The 21,775-nt window shown below is 43.6% G+C and overlaps 1 protein-coding gene across 1 annotated transcript in view; it reads left to right on the forward strand.

Annotated features, from left to right (window-relative positions):
* Positions 1-20,757, forward strand: part of arrdc1b (arrestin domain containing 1b) — a 63,553-nt gene extending 42,796 nt beyond the window's left edge. The window contains exons 3-8 of the mRNA XM_021590984.3: positions 8,644-8,694; positions 11,206-11,360; positions 14,873-15,055; positions 16,412-16,588; positions 17,165-17,630; positions 17,812-20,757. Of these exons, the coding sequence (XP_021446659.1) occupies positions 8,644-8,694; positions 11,206-11,360; positions 14,873-15,055; positions 16,412-16,588; positions 17,165-17,630; positions 17,812-17,879 (1,100 nt within the window). The 3' untranslated portion in view covers positions 17,880-20,757. The remainder of the gene's footprint in view (positions 1-8,643; positions 8,695-11,205; positions 11,361-14,872; positions 15,056-16,411; positions 16,589-17,164; positions 17,631-17,811) is intronic.
* Positions 20,758-21,775: the final 1,018 nt, after the last annotated feature.

Genomic DNA, 21,775 nt, shown 5'->3' on the forward strand with positions numbered 1-21,775 from the left:
CTTTAATTGAGTACCTTGCTTGTGTGTTTTAATGAAAGTTTGAGTTTTACCGAGTACTACGAGTGGCGCTCTGAAATTTCCGCTGACTTTGGTTCCTGTACAGGAACCACAATACGTAAGAGGTATTTTTTATTCAGTACATGGGAATTTAACCACAAAATGTATGTTTATGTGTGCTGCACCATCATGCACTGCCTTTTATCTGCAACAACTCAATTTGATGAAAACACATCTTTGGTAGGAAAATGCGCATATTGTTTTTATGCAGAGTTTTGAATATAAAACCTGTCGCCAATTGGATGTTAACCTAGCTGGTTACCATGAGGGGCCCCTGTGTTGAGGATCAGCGTGGCGGATGTGTTGTTACCTACCCTCATCACCTGGGGGCGACCCGTCAGGAAGTCCAGGATCCAGTTGCAGAGAGAGGTGTTTAATCCCAGGGTCCTTAGCTTAGTGATGAGCTTTGTGGGCACTATGGTGTTGAACACGGAGCTGTAGTCAATGAAAAGCAATCTCACAGGTGTTCCTTTTGTCCAGGTGGGAATGGGGAGTGTGATTGAGATTGCGTCATCTGTGGATCTGTTGGGGCGGTATGGAAATTAGAGTGGGTCTCAGGTTTCCGGGATGTGAGCCATGACCAGCCTTTCAAGGCACTTCATGGTTACCGACATGTTACCTTTGTTTTCTTGGGCACAGGGACTATGGTGGTCTGCTTGAAACATGTAGGTATTACATACTCGGTCAGGGAGAGGTCGAAAATGTCCGTGAAGACTTGCCTGTTGGTCCGCGCATGCTCTGAGTACACGTCCTAGTAATCCGTCTGGCCTTGTGAATGTTGATCTGTTTAAAGGTCTTGCTCACATCGGCTACAAAAAGCTCACAGGTCTTGCTCACATCGGCTCACAGTCATCTGGAACAGCTGGTGCTCTCATGCATGCTTCAGTGTTGCTTTCCACGAAGCGAGCATAAAAGGTATTTAGCCCGTCTAGCAGGCTCGCGTCACTGGGCAGCTCGCGGCTGTGTTTCTCTTAATCCTGTATTGACGCTTTGCCTGTTTGATGGTCCTTCTGAGGGCATAGTGGGATTACTTGTAAGCGTCCGGATTTGTGACCCGCTTCTTGAAAGCGGCAGCTCTAGCCTTTAGCTCGGTGCAGATGTTGCCTGTAATCTATGGCTTCTGTTTGAGATACAGTTGAAGTCGGAAATTTACATACACCTTAGCCAAATACATTTAAACTCAGTTTTTCACAATACCTGACCTTTAATCCTAGTAAAAATACCCTGTCTTAGGTCAGTTAGGATCACCACTTTATTTTAAGAATGTGAAATGTCAGAATAATATTAGAGAGAATGATTTATTTCAGCTTTTATTTCTTTCATCACATTCCCAGTGGGTCAGAAGTTTTCATACACTCAATTAGTATTTGGTAGCATTGCCTGTTAAATTGTTTAACTTGGGTCAAATGTTTCGGGTAGCCTTCCACAAGCTTCCCACAATAAGTTGGATGAATTTTGGCCCATTCCTCTTGACAGAGCTGATGTAACTGAGTCAGGTTTGTGGACCTCCTTGCTCGCACACGCTTTTTCAGTTCTGCCCACAAATGTTCTATAGGATTGAGGTCAGGGCTTTGTGATGTCCACTCCAATAGCTTGACTTTGTTGTCCTTAAGCCATTTTGCCACAACTTTGGAAGTATGCTTGGGGTCATTGTCGATTTGGAAGACCCATTTGCGACCAAGCTTTAATCTCTTGACTGATGTCTTGAGATGTTGCTTCAATATATCCACATAATTTTCCTCCCTCATGGTGCCATCTATTTTATGAAGTGCACCAGTCCCTCCTGCAGCAAAGCACCCCCACCACATGATGCTGCCACCCCCGTGCTTCACGGTTGGGATGGTGTTCTTCGGCTTCCAAGCCTCCCCCTTTTTCCTCCAAACATAACGATGATCATTATGGCCAAACAGTTCTATTTTTGTTTCATCAGATCAGAGGACATTTCTCCAAAAAGTACAATCTTTGTCCCCATGTGCAGTTTCAAACCGTAGTCTGGCTTTTTCTGGTGGTTTTGGAATAGTGGCTTCTTCCTTGCTGAGCGGCCTTTCAGGTTATATCGATACAGGACTCGTATTACTGTGCATGTAGATACTTTTGTACATGTTTCCTCCAGCATCTTCACAGGGTCCTTTGCTGTTGTTCTGGGATTGATTTGCACTTTTCGCAGCAAAGTACGTTTCTCTCTAGGAAACAGAATGCGTCTCCTTCCTGAGCGGTATGATGGCTGCGTTATCCCATGGTGTTTATACTTGCGTACTATTGTTTGTACAGATGAATGTGGTACCTTCAGGCGTTTGGAAATTGCTCCCAAGGATGAACCAGACTTGTTGAGGTCTACAATTCTGTTTCTGAGGTCTTGGCTGATTTCACAGTTTGTTTTACTTACTGCTTTAGCACACTCCGCCAACCCTGATGTCCTTGCCGTGTCTGAATCCTGGTTTAGGAAGGCCACCAACAATTCTGAGATTTCCATACCCAGCTACAACATTTTCCGTCAAGATAGAACTGCCAAAGGAGAAGGAGGTGCAATCTACTGCAGAGATAGCCTGCAAAGTTCTGTCATACTTTCCAAGTTTATACCCAAACAGATTGAACTCCTAATTTAAAAAATGAACCTCTCCAGAATTAAGTCCCTCATGTTGAAGCCTGCTATCGACCCCCCTCCCCTCCCAGCTGTGCCCTGGACACCATTTGTGAATTGATCGCCCCCCATCTAGCTTCAGAGTTCGTTCTGTTAGGTGACCTAAACTGGGATATTCTTAACACCCCGGCAGTCCTACAATCTAAGCTAGATGCCCTCAATCTCACACAAATCATCTAGGAACCCAACAGGTACAACCCTAAATCTGTAAACATGGGCACCCTCATAGACATTATCCTGACCAACTTGCCCTCCAAATACACCTCCACTGTTTTCAATCAGGATCTCAGCGATCACTGCCCCATTGCCTGTGTCTGCTATGGGCCCACGGTCAAATGACCACCCCTCATCATAGTCAAACGCGCCCTAAAACACTTCTGCGAGCAGGCCTTTCTAATCGACCTGGCCCGGGTATCCTGGAAGGATATTGACCTCATCCCGTCAGTCGAGGATGCCTGGTCATTCTTTAAAAGTAATTTCCTCACCATCTTAGATAACCATGCCCCGTTCAAAAAATGCAGAACCAAGAACAGAAATAGCCCTTGGTTCACTCCAGACCTGACTGCCCTTGACCAGCACAAAAAACATCCTGTGGCAGACTGCAATAACATCGAATAGTCCCCACGATATGCAACTGTTCAGGGAAGTCAGGAACCAATACACGCAGTCAGTCAGGAAAGCAAAGGCTAGCTTTTTCATGCAGAAATTTGCATCCTGTAGCTCTAACTCCAAAAGGTTTTGGGACACTGTAAAGTCCATGGAGAACAAGAGCACCTCCTCCCAGCTGCCCACTGCACTGAGGCTAGGTAACACGGTCACCACTGATAAATCCATGATAATCAAACATTTCAATAAGCATTTCTCAACGGCTGGCCATGCCTTCCTCCTGGCTACTCCAACCCTGGCCAACAGCTCCGCCTCCCCCACAGCTACTCGCCCAAGCCTCCCCAGCTTCTCCTTCACCCAAATCCAGACAGCAGATGTTCTGAAAGAGCTACAAAACCTAGACCCATACAAATCAGCTGGGCTAGACAATCTGGACCCTCTCTTTCTAAAACTATCCACCGCCATTGTTGCAACCCCTATTAGCAGCCTGTTCAATCTCTCTTTCGTATCGTCCGAGATCCCTAAAGATTGGAAAGCTGCCGCGGTCATCCCCCTCTTCAAAGGGGGTGACACCCTAAACCCAAACTGTTACGGACCTATATCCATCCTGCCCTGCCTATCTAAAGTCTTCGAAAGCCAAGTTAATCAACAGATCACTGACCATTTCGAATCCCACCGTACCTTCTCCGCTGTGCAATCCGGCTTCCGAGCCGGTCACGGGTGCACCTCAGCCACGCTCAAAGTACTAAACGATATCATAACCGCCATCGATAAAAGACAGTACTGTGCAGCCGTCTTCATCAACCTGGCCAAGGCTTTCAACTCTGTCAATCCCCGTATTCTTACCGGCAGACTCAATAGCCTTTGTTTTTCTAATGAATGCCTCGCCTGGTTCACTAACTACTTTGCAGACAGAGTTCAGTGTGTCAAATCGGACCTCTGGCATTTTCTATCGGGGTACCACAGGGTTCAAATCTCGGACCGACTCTTTTCTCTGTATTTTTCAATGATGTCGCTCTTGCTGCAGGCTATTCCCTGATCCACCTCTATGCAGACGACACCATTCTGTATACTTCTGGCCCTTCCTTGGACACTGTGCTAACAAACCTCCAAACGAGCTTCAATGCCATACAACACTCCTTCCGTGGCCTCCAACTGCTCTTAAACGCTAGTAAAACCAAATGCATGCTTTTCAACCGTTCGCTGCCCGCACCCGCCCGCCTGACTAGCATCACCACCCTGGACGGTTCCGACCTAGAATATGTGGAAAACTATAAATACCTAGGTGTCTGGCTAGACTGTAAACTCTCCTTCCAGACTCATATTAAACATCTCCAATCCAAAATTAAATCTAGAATCGGCTTTCTATCGCGCAACAAAGCCTTCTTCACTCACGCCGCCAAACTTACCCTAGTAAAACTGACTATCCTACCGATCCTCAACTTCGGCGATGTCATCTACAAAATAGCTTCCAACACTCTACTAAGCAAACTGGATGCAGTCTATCACTGTGCCATCCGTTTTGTTACCAAATCACCTTATACCACCCACCACTGCGAACTATATGCTCTAGTCGGCTGGCCCTCGCTACATATTCGTCGCCAGACCCACTGGCTCCAGGTCATCTATAAGTCTATGCTAGGTAAAGCTCCGCCTTATCTCAGTTCACTGGTCACGATAACAACACCCGCCCATAGCACATGTTCCAGCAGGTATATCTCACTGATCATCCCCAAAGCCAACACCTCATTTGGCCGCCTTTCCTTCCAGTTTTCTGTTGCCAGTGACTGGAACGAATTGCAAAAATCGCTGAAGTTGGAGACTTTTATTTCCCTCACCAACTTTAACAATCAACTAACCAATCGCTGCAGCTGTACATAGTCCATCTGTAAATAGCCCACCCAATCTACCTACCTCATCCCCATACTGTTTTTATTTTATTTACTTTTCTGCTCTTTTGCACACCAGTATCTCTACTTGCACATAATCTGCTCATTTATCACTCCAGTGTTAATCTGCTAAATTGTAATTATTTGCTCCTATGGCCTATTTATTGCCTACCTCCTCATGCCTTTTGCACACTCTGTATATAGACTTTCTTTTTTCTACTGTGTCATTGACTTGTTTATTGTGTTATTGGCTTGTTTATTGTTTACTCCATGTGTAACTCTGTGTTGTTGTCTGTGTCACACTGCTTTGCTTTATCTTGGCCAGGTCGCAGTTTCAAATGAGAACTTGTTCTCAACTAGCCTACCTGGTTAAATAAAGGTGAAATAAAAAAATAAATAAAAAAACAGTCAACTTAGTGTATGTTAACTTCTGACCCAGTGGAATTGTGATACAGTGAATTATAAGTGAAATAATCTGTCTGTAAACAATTGTTGTAAAAATGACTTCTGTCATTTAGATGTCATGTCAAGTAGATGTCCTAACCGACTTTCCAGAACTATAGTTGGTTAACAAGACATTTGTGGAGTGGTTGAAAAATGAGTTTAAAAAAAATTACTACCTGGAACTACCACCATTCTCGTTGTCGGAGAGTCAGAGAATGCATTTGGCATCATGGCCGCAAGGATGAAGATTTTTGATGTACACACAGACCCAGTTCTTTATGTGCACTGTGTTTTAATTTAGATTAGCTTGAACTACACCACAAGTAGAAAAAAAGCCAGTAAAATCTGTGGCACACAGTTCTTCTGTACTTTGTCAGCGCAAATAGAATGCGGTCAAACACCTTGTGTTGCGATGAAGTAATGCTTTTTCAGCACACAAATAAACCTTTATTATTGCTTCTGAAAGTAAACCACAGTACAAAATGTCTGTTCTCTGCTGAGAACAGACATGTAAACAAGTGTCTATGGAATAAAACATGTCAGTATAGTTACAAATATTTCTGAATATACGTATTTCTTAACAGTAGTACAACAGTGTCTGCTATGAACAGACATGTAAACAACAAAAGGGTGAAATATGAAGTGTCAAGAGTGTAGATACAAATATTTATGAGCCATATAAATATTTCGGAACAATAGTAAAACAGTGTCTTATGAACAGACATGTGAGACACACAACATTGCGAACAAGACATGTCTTCAATCAATGCCTTTGTGAGTGATGTCTGCAGCTGTTTTCTCCCTTCTTCTCACACCCCTGCTACAGAACTACTGCTGCTGCTCTGTGGCATCAGTGGAGTAGATCTTGGAGGTGGGCCCAGGATTGAGCTTCCCAGGTCCAGCATGGAGATGTTTCTAATTCTGCACTGCAACTCAGTGCGGGAGATGGGCTGGGAGGCGACCACCAGTCAGTACTGGGGGTAGAGGTAGTGCTTGGGGCCGGTGAACAGGCTGTGCTGGGACGCAGAGAACAAAACCAGGTGCTGTCTCCATTCACTGGTGTTTGTGTCTTGAAAATAAAAAAGTAGAGGGCTATTTAGTACACATCCAAAACATTAATGAACGTCAAAAATCATTAACCGAGACTACAATATAATGTACAGTATAACTTCCTTCCATCTCATATTGCTCAAATAAACAGCAAACCTGGTTTTAACAAAAGGTAAAGCGGCACAAACAAAAACATCACGAAATGTCATCATAATGTCAAACTGTACCAAACTGGTGGTGAAAATATCTTTATAATACAACTGCTCTATATTGTTGCATAGCTAGAAACGCTGTACGTGTTTTCAACTGTCTTGAACTGCAGTAGACGGCTCTGTCTCTCACCTAGAGCTCATTTGAAATACAGCCCCATCAACTTTGTTTAAGTTTCCCTGTACTGTACTTTCTCTCAGCAGCATGTGGAGACTGGTTCTCTACAAGGTTGAGTGAGAAAGCTCTACAGAGTTGAGTGAGAAAGCTCTACAGAGTTGAGTGAGAAAGAGAGAGCGAGAAAAGGTGGAAGAATGTGGCTACTACATGAGGCACCTGCAGAGTTGCTTTCATAGCGTGACACCCTTGCCTTTTCTTGCAAAGAGATGCTTCCTCTAACAGTAAACAAGTGATGTAAATGAAAATGTGGAATTCCCTGAGCGCTTCCCCTTTAGGAAATGGACACAAACGGAAAACACATTGACGTCTTGATGCAGTGAACGAACACTGCTATCTGAACAATTTTAATTGGACTGTCGGCTTATGAGGAAATTAATGGCCAGAGAGGCTTTAATGTCTACAAGGTTTTCTATATTATGAAACCTACAGTATCTATTGGTTTATCGCCTCCATTGGCACAATGTTCTTTTAAAACCACATTATGAGTGAAATATGAGTGTATTCCCACAAAACTTTCAAAAACTCAAGTTGTATTATCTGTATTATCAGAAGTGAAATGATGTCTCTGGAACTGCAGTTGAACAATGTTGTTGGTTTATCACATAAACTTCACTCTTAAATTAAAAAAAGGTTTCCAAATGGTTTCTGCGGCTGTCCCCGTAGTATAACCCTTTTTGTTTCCAGGTAGAACTCGTTTTGGTTCCAGGTAGAACTATTTTGGGTTCCATGGGGTTATTCAAAGGGTTATCCTATGGGGACAGGCAAAGAACCCTTTTTGGTTCTAGATAGCACCTTTTTTTTTTTTTTAAGAATGTAGGTGAACCCTCAGCCCTGCAGGTGTGGTGCTTAACCTAGGGATCTCCATGGTTACCCACTGAGCTGTTCATACACACACACATCGTACTTGCACACCTTTGTGCTGAAATGTCACAGTGGGTTGATATAGAAAAGCAGAGTGAAAAACATAATCCCTTATTGTACACCATTGTGAGAGCTGTTAAAAATGTGGGGCTCGATTCTATCAGATCTGCTGTTGTTTTGGTGATGTCGGAGGCGGAACTGCATTAGAGCTGTCAAATCCACAAGCGGCTCCTGACATTATACCTAAAGCAGACATTGCCATTGACTGCACAGTGCCGCATTAAGATAAATCCCATGCAGCCTGGTTTACAAGTTCAAACACTGCATATGAGATGTAATCTACACCTCGATTAGGCTGATAGAAATCCTCATTATATAGTTTAATGATTTTTTATTTGAGTGTCTTTATTTCTATATAGCCTACACTTTCCCGTTCTGAACTTCTAACTTGAGTGGGGCACTTTGTGGCAGTGACTACGCGAGCAGCCGCTCTGATTTGACAGCTCTAACGCAGTTACACCTCCGACACTGCCAAAACACCAGCGTTGCGGGTGTCAGATATCGCCAGTTAACGCTTGATCTGATTGAATCAAGGCCTTAGACTGGCCACTAGTCTACCTTGCGCTCTGTGTCTGTGTCTGTACTTGTCTGTCTGTCTAAATGTGATTTTGCCTGTCTATCTGACCAAGCTATCTCTATCTCTTACAGGTACCCTGGCAGCTGGCGAGCACAGTTTCCCTTTCCAATTTGTCATCCCAGGTAAGTTTGGGATAATTCTGGAAAACCTATTGAACTGCATTCCTCCATGTCAACCACACTGAGGTCCATATCATTATTTTTGTCAGTGCAGTACAGCTGAACTCTTGTTGGTGACTTTTTGAAGGAATCTGGTTTTCAGGTATAACCACTGATAGCGTGAAGTTTCTGAATAGGCACAGTGTGTGTTGCTTTTGTAGTATTGCTTAGGGCCCTTGGCTCTTTGTCTAACAATGAAACAATTGGACTGGATATAATATAGCATTATGAATGGTATAAGAAGGTTCAGTACAGTTTGTTCAGGTAAATAAAGAAATGCCTTTTCATATCAGAAGTAGGGTACATTATTGAAACTAATGTCTCTGCCCTTGTGCTACATGCACTTTAATTGTAACTGCCTTAGTCAGCCAGCCCCCCTTGTGTCAGCCAACATCTCCTGTCTGAGTGGGTGATATATGTCAAAGTAGGCCATGTTAGTCACCCCTGGCCAAGGACTAACACAAAGCAAACAAGTGCCAGTAGCCTAGAGACTTATCATGTCCCTACAGACACTCCTTTGTGTCGTAACACATGACATGCAGAATGCTATTCCTTGTTTTCTCCGGAATGCTTTTGACTGGACTGTGAACTTGAGTACATACAGGTGTGAGGGCACAGACAGTGCAGTGGTTGTCTGTCTATTAGGCTACACTCTGTCTATATATAGTCCTTTAGTCCCGTAGTGCTGTCACTATTTAATTGCTCCTTGTGGGCCCCCTGCAATCACCCTGCTGCTCTCCACGTCCCTCCTTCCCCCGTCGTCAACAGAACAGCAACAGAATACATGATAATTATAGAGCTGATGATTGAATCATCCAGGCACTTAATTGAGCTGTGTGACCCAGTGGCAGTGCCCCCTGCTGGTTGTCAGGTCAAGGGGTGACAGGGGAGGCTTTAAAATCCACATTTTATAGCGCCTCCAAATGGGATGCTACATTAAAACTAGTGTTTGTGCTGTGAAGATGGTTGAATGTACATAAACACTTAAAGTAAAGACTTGAAAAAAGGAGCCCTTGGTTCTGTGGAGGAGGCTGGAGAAGAGGAGCAAGTGGTAGAAGAGGCCAGACAGCCACTCTTTCCTTAGGGAGACGTGACTGGCTGGCCTGGTGCTGGGTTCCCTCTGGCCAGGAGCCTGTCTGTGTCTGTTCTGCCAAGCCTTCTGCACCCAGACTGCTGCTCCTCACTAATCCTTTTTGACAGCAGGCAATTCCCCTGTGAGGCACCCGCTGCTGACTTGATCATTTAACCTTAAAAAAAGAAGACACCAGTACCATGTCAGATATAGAGTTGAAATGTATTACATTTTTTGTTTGCATCCCAATATTACACTTCATATACACCACAGAAGACTGAAATATAACAAAACCGTTTGACATAGAAACACCAGATTTTTGGCAGGTTTTTTATATTAATAACATTCCACCCGTGAAGCCACTAGAAGATGATTTGGTCATTTGTCTGCAGAAAAGGGCTGCAAGAGGAGGAGGGCTGAATTGGAATTGATAATATTGAGAATGTGAGAGACTGAATTGTGTGTTCTGTATGCATCTCTGTCCTTCATAAGTCTTCCATTTTGCATTATCTATTTATTCCAATGATTCATAGGAAAATCCTATAATGTATTTGGTTAAAAGCATGACATTGGACACAATTACGTTCCAATTTGAATGTATCAGCACCTATCGTGCTTTATGAGCTGAATACAGTAGATGGATATTCAGTATGAACATTTCTTTAACCCAGTATGACATTTGTAAATGTATTCAGATTGTAGATAACATGTTTTCCAAGGTTTTTCTCTGAGATGTTCCAAGGTTTTTCTCTCATCTCTATCTCTTTTTGTACTAAACTTCATCCTACCATTCTCCATTTCCTCTCTCCTTCAAACCTCTCAGAATTGTTATTTTTGTCTTTCTCTTCTTCAGTTTCCGTTCCTCCATCTCTCCTCCTCTATCCTCTGTCCTTTCGGGAGTCTGTAAATAAACTCTGTCCTCCCCCTGTCCTGTTAGGAGGGGATCTGTGCAGATCAGACAGATAGGCACAGAGCCCTGAGTATCTGTCCCCCTGTCCTGTTAGGAGGGGATCTGTGCAGATCAGACAGATAGGCACAGACACTTAGTGACAGCGCTGCTAGGAGCCCTGAGTATCTGTCCCCCTGTCCTGATCTATCTGCTTCCCACTGCTCAGACCAAGCACTGACTGGCCCTCCTCTGATAAAGTACACACACTGACCAGCCACCATTTTAGACTGCCACCCTGTTTAGGTCAGAATCTCGCATTCCCATTTATAGGTTTCACCTGCAGACAGCAGAGGCTTTATGAAATAAATTAATCAGCTGTGGTCTATGTTGCTGCTGTAGCAGTTGATATTGTGAAATTATTTATGTCCAAGAGTTACATTTAGTATACAATCTTAAACTCTCTCTAGTCAATCTCGCTCTGTCTAATAACTGTGTTTGTATTTGTCCAACTCAGTGGCTGCCCCAACCTCCTTTGAAGGGCCCTTTGGGAAAATTGTTTACCGTGTGAGAGCCGTCATAGACACACCTCGCTTCTCCAAGGACTACAAGGCCCAGAAGCCCTTCTACCTACTCAACCTGCTCAACCTCAATCAAGTGCCCGACATTGAGGTAAAGACCACCAGTCACCAATGTCTCAGCACTGTCTCACTGTCTGAACTTGTGTTATTATGCAGTCATTTCCATGAAAACATACATGAAATTAGTTGCAAAATGAATAGGAAATATAGTCAAGACGTTGACAAGGATATAAATAATGATTTTTAATTTAAATAATAATTGTGTCCTTTAAAACTTTGCTTTCATCAAAGAATCCTCCATTTGCAGCAAATACCGCCTTGCAGACCTTGGCATTCTAGTTGTCAATTTGTTGAGGTAATCCGAAGAGACTTTGTCTCATGCTTCCTGAAGTTGGATTGGCTTGATGGGCACTTCTTACGTACGGTCAAGCTGCTCCCACAATACCTCAATAGGGTTGAGATCCCATGACTGTGCTGGCCACTCCATTATAGACAGAATACCAGCTGACTGCTTCTTCCCTAAATAGTTATTGCATAGTTTGGAGCCGTGCTTTGGGTCATTGTTCTGTTGTAGAAGGAAATTGGCTCCAATTAAGCGCCGTCAACAGGGTATGGCATTGCAAAACGGAGTGATAGCCTTCCTTCTTCAAGATCCCTTTTACCCTGTACAAATCTCCCACTTTACCACCACCAAATCACCCTCAGACCATCACATTGCCTCCACCATGCTTGACAGACGTCGTCAAGCACTCCTCCTGCATCTTTTAATTTTTTCTGTGTCTCACGAATGTTCTTCTTTGTGATCCGAACACCTCAAACTTAGATTTGTCTGTCCATAACAGTTTTTTTCCAATCTTCCTCTGTCCAGTGTCTGTGTTCTTTTGCCCATCTTAATCTTTTCTTTTTATTGGCCAGTCTGAAATATGGCTTTTTCTTTGCAACTCTGCCTAGAAGGACCAGCATCCCGGAGTTGCCTCTTCACTGTTGATGTTGAGACTGGTATTTTGCGGGTACTATTTAATGAAGCTGCCAGTTGAGGACTTGTGATGCATCTGTTTCTCAAACTAGACACTAATGTACTTGTCCTCTTGCTCAGTTTTGCACCAGGGCCTTCCACTCCTCTTTCTATTCTGGTTAGAGCCAGTTTGCGCTGTTCTGTGAAGGGGTAGTACACAGCGTTGTACGAGATCTTCAGTTTCTTGGCAATTTCTCACATTGAATAGTCTTAATTCCTCAGAACAAGAATAGACTGATGAGTTTCAGAAGTAAGTTATTTGTTTCTGGCCATTTTGAGCCTGTAATTGAACTCACAAATGCTGATGCTCCATATACTCAACTAGTCTAAAGAAGGCCAGTTTTATTGCTTCTTCAATCAAAACAACAGTTTTCAGCTGTGCTAACATAATTGCAAAAGGGTTTTATAATGATCAATTAAACTTTTAAAATAATACACTTGGATTAGCTAACACAATGTGCCATTGGAACACAGGAGTGATGGTTGCTGATAATGGGCCTCTGTGCACCTATTCCATTAAGAATCACCCGTTTCCAGCTACAATAATCATTTACAACATTAACAATGTTTACACTGTATTTCTGATCAATTTGAAGTTATTTTAATGGATAAAAAAAAAAGCTTTTCTTTCAAAAACAAGGACATTTCTAAGTGACCCCAAACTTTTAAAAGGTGGTGTGTATATACAGTGCCTTGCGAAAGTATTCGGCCCCCTTGAACTTTGCGACCTTATGCCACATTTCAGGCTTCAAACATAAAGATATAAAACTGTATTTTTTTGTGAAGAATCAACAACAAGTGGGACACAATCATGAAGTGGAACGACATTTATTGGATATTTCAAACGTTTTTAACAAATCAAAAACTGAAAAATTGGGCGTGCAAAATTATTCAGCCCCCTTAAGTTAATACTTTGTAGCGCCACCTTTTGCTGCGATTACAGCTGTAAGTCGCTTGGGGTATGTCTCTATCAGTTTTGCACATCGAGAGACTGACATTTCTTCCCATTCCTCCTTGCAAAACAGCTCGAGCTCAGTGAGGTTGGATGGAGAGCATTTGTGAACAGCAGTTTTCAGTTCTTTCCACAGATTCTCGATTGGATTCAGGTCTGGACTTTGACTTGGCCATTCTAACACCTGGATATGTTTATTTTTGAACCATTCCATTGTAGATTTTGCTTTATGTTTTGGATCATTGTCTTGTTGGAAGACAAATCTCAGTCCCAGTCTCAGGGCTTTTGCAGACTCCATCAGGTTTTCTTGCAGAATGGTCCTGTATTTGGCTCCATCCATCTTCCCATCAATTTTAACCATCTTCCCTGGCCCTGCTGAAGAAAAGCAGGCCCAAACCATGATGCTGCCACCACCATGTTTGACAGTGGGGATGGTGTGTTCAGCTGTGTTGCTTTTACGCCAAACATAACGTTTTGCATTGTTGCCAAAAAGTTCAATTTTGGTTTCATCTGACCAGAGCACCTTCTTTCACATGTTTGGTGTGTCTCCCAGGTGGCTTGTGGCAAACTTTAAACAACACTTTTTATGGATATCTTTAAGAAAAGGCTTTCTTCTTGCCACTCTTCCATAAAGGCCAGATTTGTGCAATATACGACTGATTGTTGTCCTATGGACAGAGTCTCCCACCTCAGCTGTAGATCTCTGCAGTTCATCCAGAGTGATCATGGGCCTCTTGGCTGCATCTCTGATCAGTCTTCTCCTTGTATGAGCTGAAAGTTTAGAGGGACGGCCAGGTCTTGGTAGATTTGCAGTGGTCTGATACTCCTTCCATTTCAGTATTATCGCTTGCACAGTGCTCCTTGGGATGTTTAAAGCTTGGGAAATCTTTTTGTATCCAAATCCGGCTTTAAACTTCTTCACAACAGTATCTCGGACCTGCCTGGTGTGTTCCTTGTTCTTCATGATGCTCTCGGCGCTTTTAACGGACCTCTGAGACTATCACAGTGCAGGTGCATTTATACGGAGACTTCATTACACACAGATGGATTGTATTTATCATCATTAGTCATTTAGGTCAACATTGGATCATTGAGAGATCCTCACTGAACTTTTGGAGCGAGTTTGCTGCACTGAAAGTAAAGGGGCTGAATAATTTTGCACGCCCAATTTTTCAGTTTTTGATTTGTTAAAAACGTTTGAAATATCCAATAAATGTCGTTCCACTTAATGATTGTGTCCCACTTGTTGTTGATTCTTCACAAAAAAATACAGTTTTATATCTTTATGTTTGAAGCCTGAAATGTGGCAAAAGGTCACAAAGTTCAAGGGGGCCGAATACTTTCGCAAGGCACTGTATAGTACTTGGCTATAGACTGTGTACTAGAACAGTATATATTTCTGAAGAGGACAGTGGACTGACTACCTGTAGAGTGCCCACTTATTTGATCATGCCTTATTTTGTTTGATAGTTATGGGATTTGATTTCTCCACGATGAGCGCAGTAAAACCACTTTCTCATCCATAATTGAAGATTACACGAGGTCTTCCCCCCAGCTCTTATTTCTGTTACTACGCTCTGTTCATCTGTCCCTCAGAACTGGTTGTTTTACCCTTCCTATGACTGCTTCTCCCCAGCAACCCAGTTATGCTGTGACCACTAAGAGGTTCAGCTATCTCCTGGTGAAGACGGGCACCCTCATGCTCAAGGCTTGCAGTGACCTGAGGGGATACACACCAGGCCAGATCATCAGACTAGCCACTGAGATCCACAACAAGTCAGGCAAGGACACGGGCTGCGTGCTGGCCAGTCTCATACAGGTACCACACGACCACGTCTCACGGTTTCATGTTGCTACTGGTGTAACTTTTGATCAAATGCTAATACACTATATATACTAAAGTATGTGGACACCCCTTCAAATTAGTGGATTCGGCTATTTCAACCACACCGTTGCTTGACAGTTGTATAAAATGTAGCACACAGCCATTTAATTTCCATAGACTAACATTGGCAGTAGAATGACCTTACTGGAGAGCTCAGTGACTTTCAACGTGGCACTGTCTTCCAACAAGTCAGTTCATCAAATTTCTGCCCTGCTGGAGCTGCCCCGGTCAACTGTAAGTGCTGTTATTGGGAAGTGGAAATGTCTCGGAGCAACAATGGGTCAGCCGTAAAGTAGTAGGCCACACAAGTTCACGGAACGGAACCGCCGAATGCTGAAGCATGGAGCGCATACAATTTGTCTTCTCGGTTGCAACACTCACTACTGAGTTCCAAACTGCCCCTGGAAGCAACGTCAGCTTAAGAACTGTTCGTCAGAAACTTCATGAAATGGGTTTCCATAGCCGAGCAGCCGCACGCACACAAGCCTAAGATCACCATGCGCAATGCCAAGCGTTGTCTGGAGTGGTGTAAAGCTCACAGCCACTGGACTCTGGTGCCGTGGAAACGCGTTCTCTGGAGTGATGAATCACGCTTCACCATCTGGCAGTCAGACGGACGAATCTGGGTTTGGCAGATGCCAGGAGAACGCTACCTACCCCAATGCATAGTGCTAACTGTAAAGTGTGGTAGAGGAGGAATAATGGTCTGAGGCTGTTTTTCATGGTTCGGGCTAGGCCCCTTAGTTCCAGTGAAGGGAAATTGTAATGCTACAGCATACAATTGCATTCTAGACTATTCTGTCCAACTTTGTGGCAACAGTCTTGGGAAGGCCTTTCCTGTTTCATCATGACAATGCCCCCATGCACTAAGTGAGGTCCATGCAGAAGTGGTTTGTCGAGATTGGTGTGGAAGAACTTGACTGGCCTGCCCAGAGCCCTGACCTCAACCCCATCAAACACCTTTGGAATGAATTGGAACTCCGACTGCGTACCTGATCTCACTAATGCTCTTGTGACTGAATGGAAGTAGCTTTAGCAATGTTCCAACATCGAGTGGAAAGCCTTCCCAGAAAAGTGAAGGCTGTTATAGCAGCTAAGGTGGGACCAACTCCATATTAATGCCCAGGATTTTGGAATGAGATGTTCGACGAGCAGCTGTACACATACTTTTGAGTATTTTTAGTGTATATATTTGATCTGTAGTGTTTGTCTGTATTGTTTACTCTAGGCTGTATGTTTGTTGGATGTAGATCTTGTCTCTGATACCCCTCCTCCTTTTCTCTTGCTCAGAAAGTGACTTATAAGACCAAACGAGCTTTGTACGACCTGCGGACCATAGCAGAGGTAGAGGGGGCGGGAGTGAAGGCGGGGAAACACGCTGAGTGGCGAGAGCAGATCATCGTACCGCCCCTCCCCCAGTCTGCCCTGGCCGGCTGCAGCCTCATAGAGATCGACTACTTCATCCAGGTAAGTAACATCCTCAATCGAGTGCTCTGATGGGCATCCACCCGATTTAAAGCATGTTGTTCACAGGTGGTATTTCAGAGTTTTAGCAGTTGTATAGTGTTCATTCTATAGAGTTCAGGTGGGTACTTCGCGCTTCAGCAAACAAAGGCAAGGAGGAGTGCTCAGCAACAATGACAAAAATCATGAGAGTTGCTTACCAAGAAAAACTTCCAAAAGGACAAATTAGAGGTTAAAAGGTCATTTTGGAAGTTTTTCTTGGTAAACCATTCTCAACCATTCTCATTCTGTAGTTATAGTTGCAATATGAACCAGACAATGTTCCTCATACAGTACCATACTGTAGTAATCCTCTCATTAACCCAATGCACCTGCCATGTAGTATGCTGTAAGTCATTCATGCTCAATTTCAGAGGTCTCTTTTGAGTTCAGGGATTATAACTATGGTAATCTGAACAGATCAGATGTCTTGGTCGTCATACAGTATGGCAAAGCGATTTGTGTCAGTACTGTACTTAAAGGATCACCTGGGATGACAGGATATTTAACATTTACATTGTGTCTTTGTGAACGCTGCAGGTATCACTAAAATCCCCTGAGACGGTTGTCACTTTACCCATCTACATCGGGAACATCGCTGTCAACTTGACCCCGTCACGAGCTATGCCCTCAACCCCAGCCCCAACACCCATCAGCCCTAACACCGGCCTGGAAGGGGTTACCCCCAGCGCACCCCCAGCTGAGGAGGACCTGGAGGAGGAGTTGGGTGCAGGGGGTTCAGTCAGCGAGGAGATCCCCACTAAGAGCCACTCCCAGCAGGACCAATCCGGCCAGCCCCCCATCATGTCCCCCAGTGCATTTAGCTACGCTCCCGGTGCAGCTTTCCCACCCAGCCAGCGACGTGCCGACGACACCTCTGCGCCTCTGTTCTGTGTGTCCACTGGGTCCACCATCCCTTTCTTTACAGAGGGAAACGTCACCCCAGTACCCACGTCCTGTCCTCTCATACTCCCCCCTGAGTACAGCACCTGGGACTACCCACATGGTGAGTTACCCCTGCCTAATACAGCACTATTACATAGTTAGTCACCACTTGCTGCTCCTACACACAGTTTAACCTGTCTGGAGTTGATTCTGTAAATCACTTCTGTTTCATTATGATGATAAATGAACAATAGTCTACTATTTGTCGGACTGTTTCTCTGGTTTGTATGTGGATCTTACAGAACCCCCTCCCACCTATGAGGAGAGCTGCAGCAGCAACAACTCCAGCTTCAACAACAGCAGGCCGTAGAGGAGAGGGGACTGAGCATAATGCAGCTCAAAACTGCAATTACACTCCCTAAAGGACAAATAGGGTACTGCAGCCCTAGCTCCAAGGGGATAGAAGATGCTAACCTCCTAAATGTTACACTTAAACAGGGCTCTCCAACCCTGTTCCTGGAGCTACCCACCTGTAGTTTTTCATTCCGACCCTGTTCCTGGAGCTACCCTCCTGTAGGTTTTCACTCCGACCCTATTCCTGGAAAACCTACAGGAGGGTAGCTCCAGGAATAGGGTTGGAGTGAAAACCTACAGGACTGTAGCTCTCCAGGAACGGGGTTGGAGAGCCCTGCTCTAAATATGTTTAAAAAAGGGATCATATCTGTTGTTTTCTATGTGTGTGTCATGATGGTTTATACCCCTTTTTCTCCCTGACTAAAATGTCCTGCTATTATATAGATTGCTTGAGAGAGAACATGAACTGTGTCTAAAATTAGCACTTCAGAGTAAACATATAGTGGGTATGATATTCCATGATTAGAGCCCATTGGAGGCTAAACATTTTTGCATTTGAGAATATTCTTGCATCTATGATGCCTTGAAATTGTTGTAGGCCCGCTACTGTCTCTCCTTCATCCTTCAGACACAACCAAAAGCTGGCCTTTGTTGTAGTTTCTTTCTAAATGTGCACACTACTGTAATTCCGATCCATCACTATCCACTTCCACCACAGTGGCTCCGTCTTTTGATGGGTGGAGTCGGGCTGGTCTAGCTGGACATCAGGACCTGAGCATGCCTACCCCCTGGTGGCCATCAACGGAAGAGAATGTTGCCCATCAACAGAAGAGAATGTTGCCCATTGGGAAAGCTTCTGACCATCACTAAGGGCACTATTTAATCTGTAAAGCTGAAGCGTTGCAGATTCCACGATAGAAATGTAGAGGTCAATTCCCATTGAGCCGACATCTGCAGCGTTTACAGTGAATGCAGTCTCCGCTAAAGCAGGAACATGGTCTTTAAATTTCAAGCACGCTGTAAAGCTGCAATGCAGATTGAATAGAGCCCTAAAGCACTGGAACTCAATGATGCCTGCTAAGTAGAACATACTCCTTCAACCTGTGATCTACTGACCAGGGGCTTCATATCTTGTCACACCTCATCATCTTGAAACAGACAAGCGGGACATTGTACTCTTGGGTGTGTAGGGGTAATTGACATAGCAAGGGTTGATATGCATTTATGACATCTGATGCAAACACTTTTACCTTCCTCTTTTCTTTTTTTTTACCCTGGATACAATTTTTACCCTGATTTTCCCCATGTGGCCTTAACTCCTTCTGTTCTACCTACATTACTATGTGGTGATGAAGACGGTTGTCTTCAGGGTTTCTGTTGCTTTGGAAATGGCAGTCAATGCAGATAACACATTTGTTGGTGCGACAACCAACAGTGTGAAATGTTCAAGCACAAGACAGCACTTTTTGGCAGTTTGAAACAGTGCATGTATATGTTGTTGTGTGTGAATGTGTATGTAGCGTACCAGTTCCTGTTGGTGATCGCCCCTCCTGTCTTTGGCAGTTGATAACGTTGGACAGATCAGTTTTACAACTTGACATCAGGCAATATCATCCACTGTGTGTTTATGTTGATTTGTATGTCTTGTTTCTGTCTCAATGACAGCCTCCTTTTGTATGTCTAGGCCAACCACACTGTGGCTTATGTTTCATACAATTCTGTAATTAATTACAAACTTTAGCACCTGCTGTGGGAATAAATGTATATAGCCATCCCTCCTGTAATGGCAGCCTCGTGCTGTCAAAGCCTTCATATACCAGAAAAAAAGATGGCAGGTGATATTGGGAATTGATCTGCGGTTTAGACCACTGCTCTAAAGTAATAAGGCATCAGCTCTGAAAGAACCATAGAAATCACACCTCTACTTTATTTACCATCTTCTCAGAGTTTACTCACGTCACTAACAAATTACATCTACTATTGTGTGAAACATACGATTCCCGAAAATAAGGCCAAGCTGCTAAATCAAAATGTGCAATATATTGTCAACATTTAGGGTTTTAATTTGAGGTTAGGATTAGGAATACGGTTAGCAGTGTGGTTAAGGTTAAAATATTATTTGATTTTAAGAAGAGAAGTAGATCTTCCGGCTTTGCAGCTTGACCAGAAAGTGACATCCGAAATATACTATGTAATACACTCATTAAACATCACTAGACATAATATTACACCTTCTACTGTGTGAAACATACTGTGTAATGTACATGTCCACTGAGTTGTTGTTAAACCAAGCCTTAACTACATGATCCCAGTTCCCATTAGTCTGCATAGTCATCATCCAGGTGCTAGAGGTTTGGAATAGGATCTCTTTGTCTAGGAAAATATTGGGAGTGCTTTTGTGGCCCTCCCTGTTTTATCTACTGGTCTCCCCTGGACTGAAGATGCACTGAATGAATACTAAAGTAGCTGTGAAACCCGTGAGGATTTTCCTCAAATGTATTTCAGCTCTGCTTGTGGACCTTGGATCTCCTCTTCTTTAATCCTAGAAAAAGAACAAGACAAAAAATGTGCAATTCTGTTATCTCCGTGTTTGGTACGGCAGCTTAGTTCTCAAGTCATTTCATGCTGCGTTTATCCGTCCTGCCCCACTGTTTTTATTTCTCTTCACCAAAGGTACTATAGCTTTCTAAACTCCATGTTTTCATTGTACATTCTTTCCCCTCACAAATCGGTGAGTGGTGTACATGTGGTTTTGTATTTTTCTACTTGTGAACAGTTTTCTGGTGCAAATGGTAGTAGGCATTTGAGAGAGAGAAAATATTATGGAGAAAAAAATGTAGCACCATAGTAAATCAAAATTGTACAGTTTACCAATAAAATGATAATCTGACATATCCTTTGTACTGGTTTTGCAAAGGAAAATGGTTTCTTGGGCCCTATATTTACCTGTCCCAAAGCACAAAGATATCATGTTATGATACTATAAGTGGTTGGATGATAGAGAATTAAAGGTGACCTCAGGTGCCGTCAAAGGAAATGGGTCTATCAACTGCTTTAAAAGATGGGAACATATGCCTTGTGTTCTGCCTGTGTAATCCTACATGCCTTGGTGTGACTGAGATGCTATACTTTAGCCTCCTTCCTTATAATGTTTTGACAATGACATGGCCCAAAGACTGTCCAGTAGCCATGACAATGGGAGCAGCAGGGTAGAGCGTGAGAAGAGCAAGGAAGAAACAGCCTTTTCAGGCATCATCCCCGGGCTCGCCACCTCACTGTTTACCGCAGCATCGCTCATCCTCTGTTGCCATAGAAACTGCTTAGCCCCAATCCGACAGCCTCCCTGTGTCACACATGGACCACAGAGCTCATGTCTGCTTGCATACCTGCCAAGGGATGGAGGGAATATAATCTGCAAGGGCAACCTAATTTCACATTTAACATAATGTGCAGAATCACTGCTGGATATTCTATGCTGGTATGTGGCCATTGCTTAATTTTTGTCATGCTGCAACACCTACACTGTTGGATCTTTTATAATGGAAGTAAATATTGGGGCCAACATCTAGACTATTGCCTTGTCTTCAGCTCCACCACCTGCTGTGATGATATAATGACCCAAACAAGGTGTGTGGGCTACAGGCCTATATCATTATCAACCACAGGAGACAGAGCTAGTGGTGAGTTAAAGTTAGCCCCTGTATATACGGTATATCGTTTGACATTCTTTCCATACATTTTTTACATACACCAGAATGTACAAACCACTTGTGAGGTAAATCATTTGAGGGTTTAGAATGCGTGATGTCAGAGAGCGCACAGAAAACCCCTCCCTGACATCCCCCCCCTCCTCCCGCTGACCTATTTGTTACGTCACTGGCCTACTACAGTGTCCTTGGATGACTGACCTAT

This window comes from Oncorhynchus mykiss, chromosome 29 (assembly GCF_057628025.1).
Source record: "Oncorhynchus mykiss isolate SJ-2025 chromosome 29, ASM5762802v1, whole genome shotgun sequence".
Classification (NCBI taxonomy): Eukaryota; Metazoa; Chordata; class Actinopteri; order Salmoniformes; family Salmonidae; genus Oncorhynchus; species Oncorhynchus mykiss.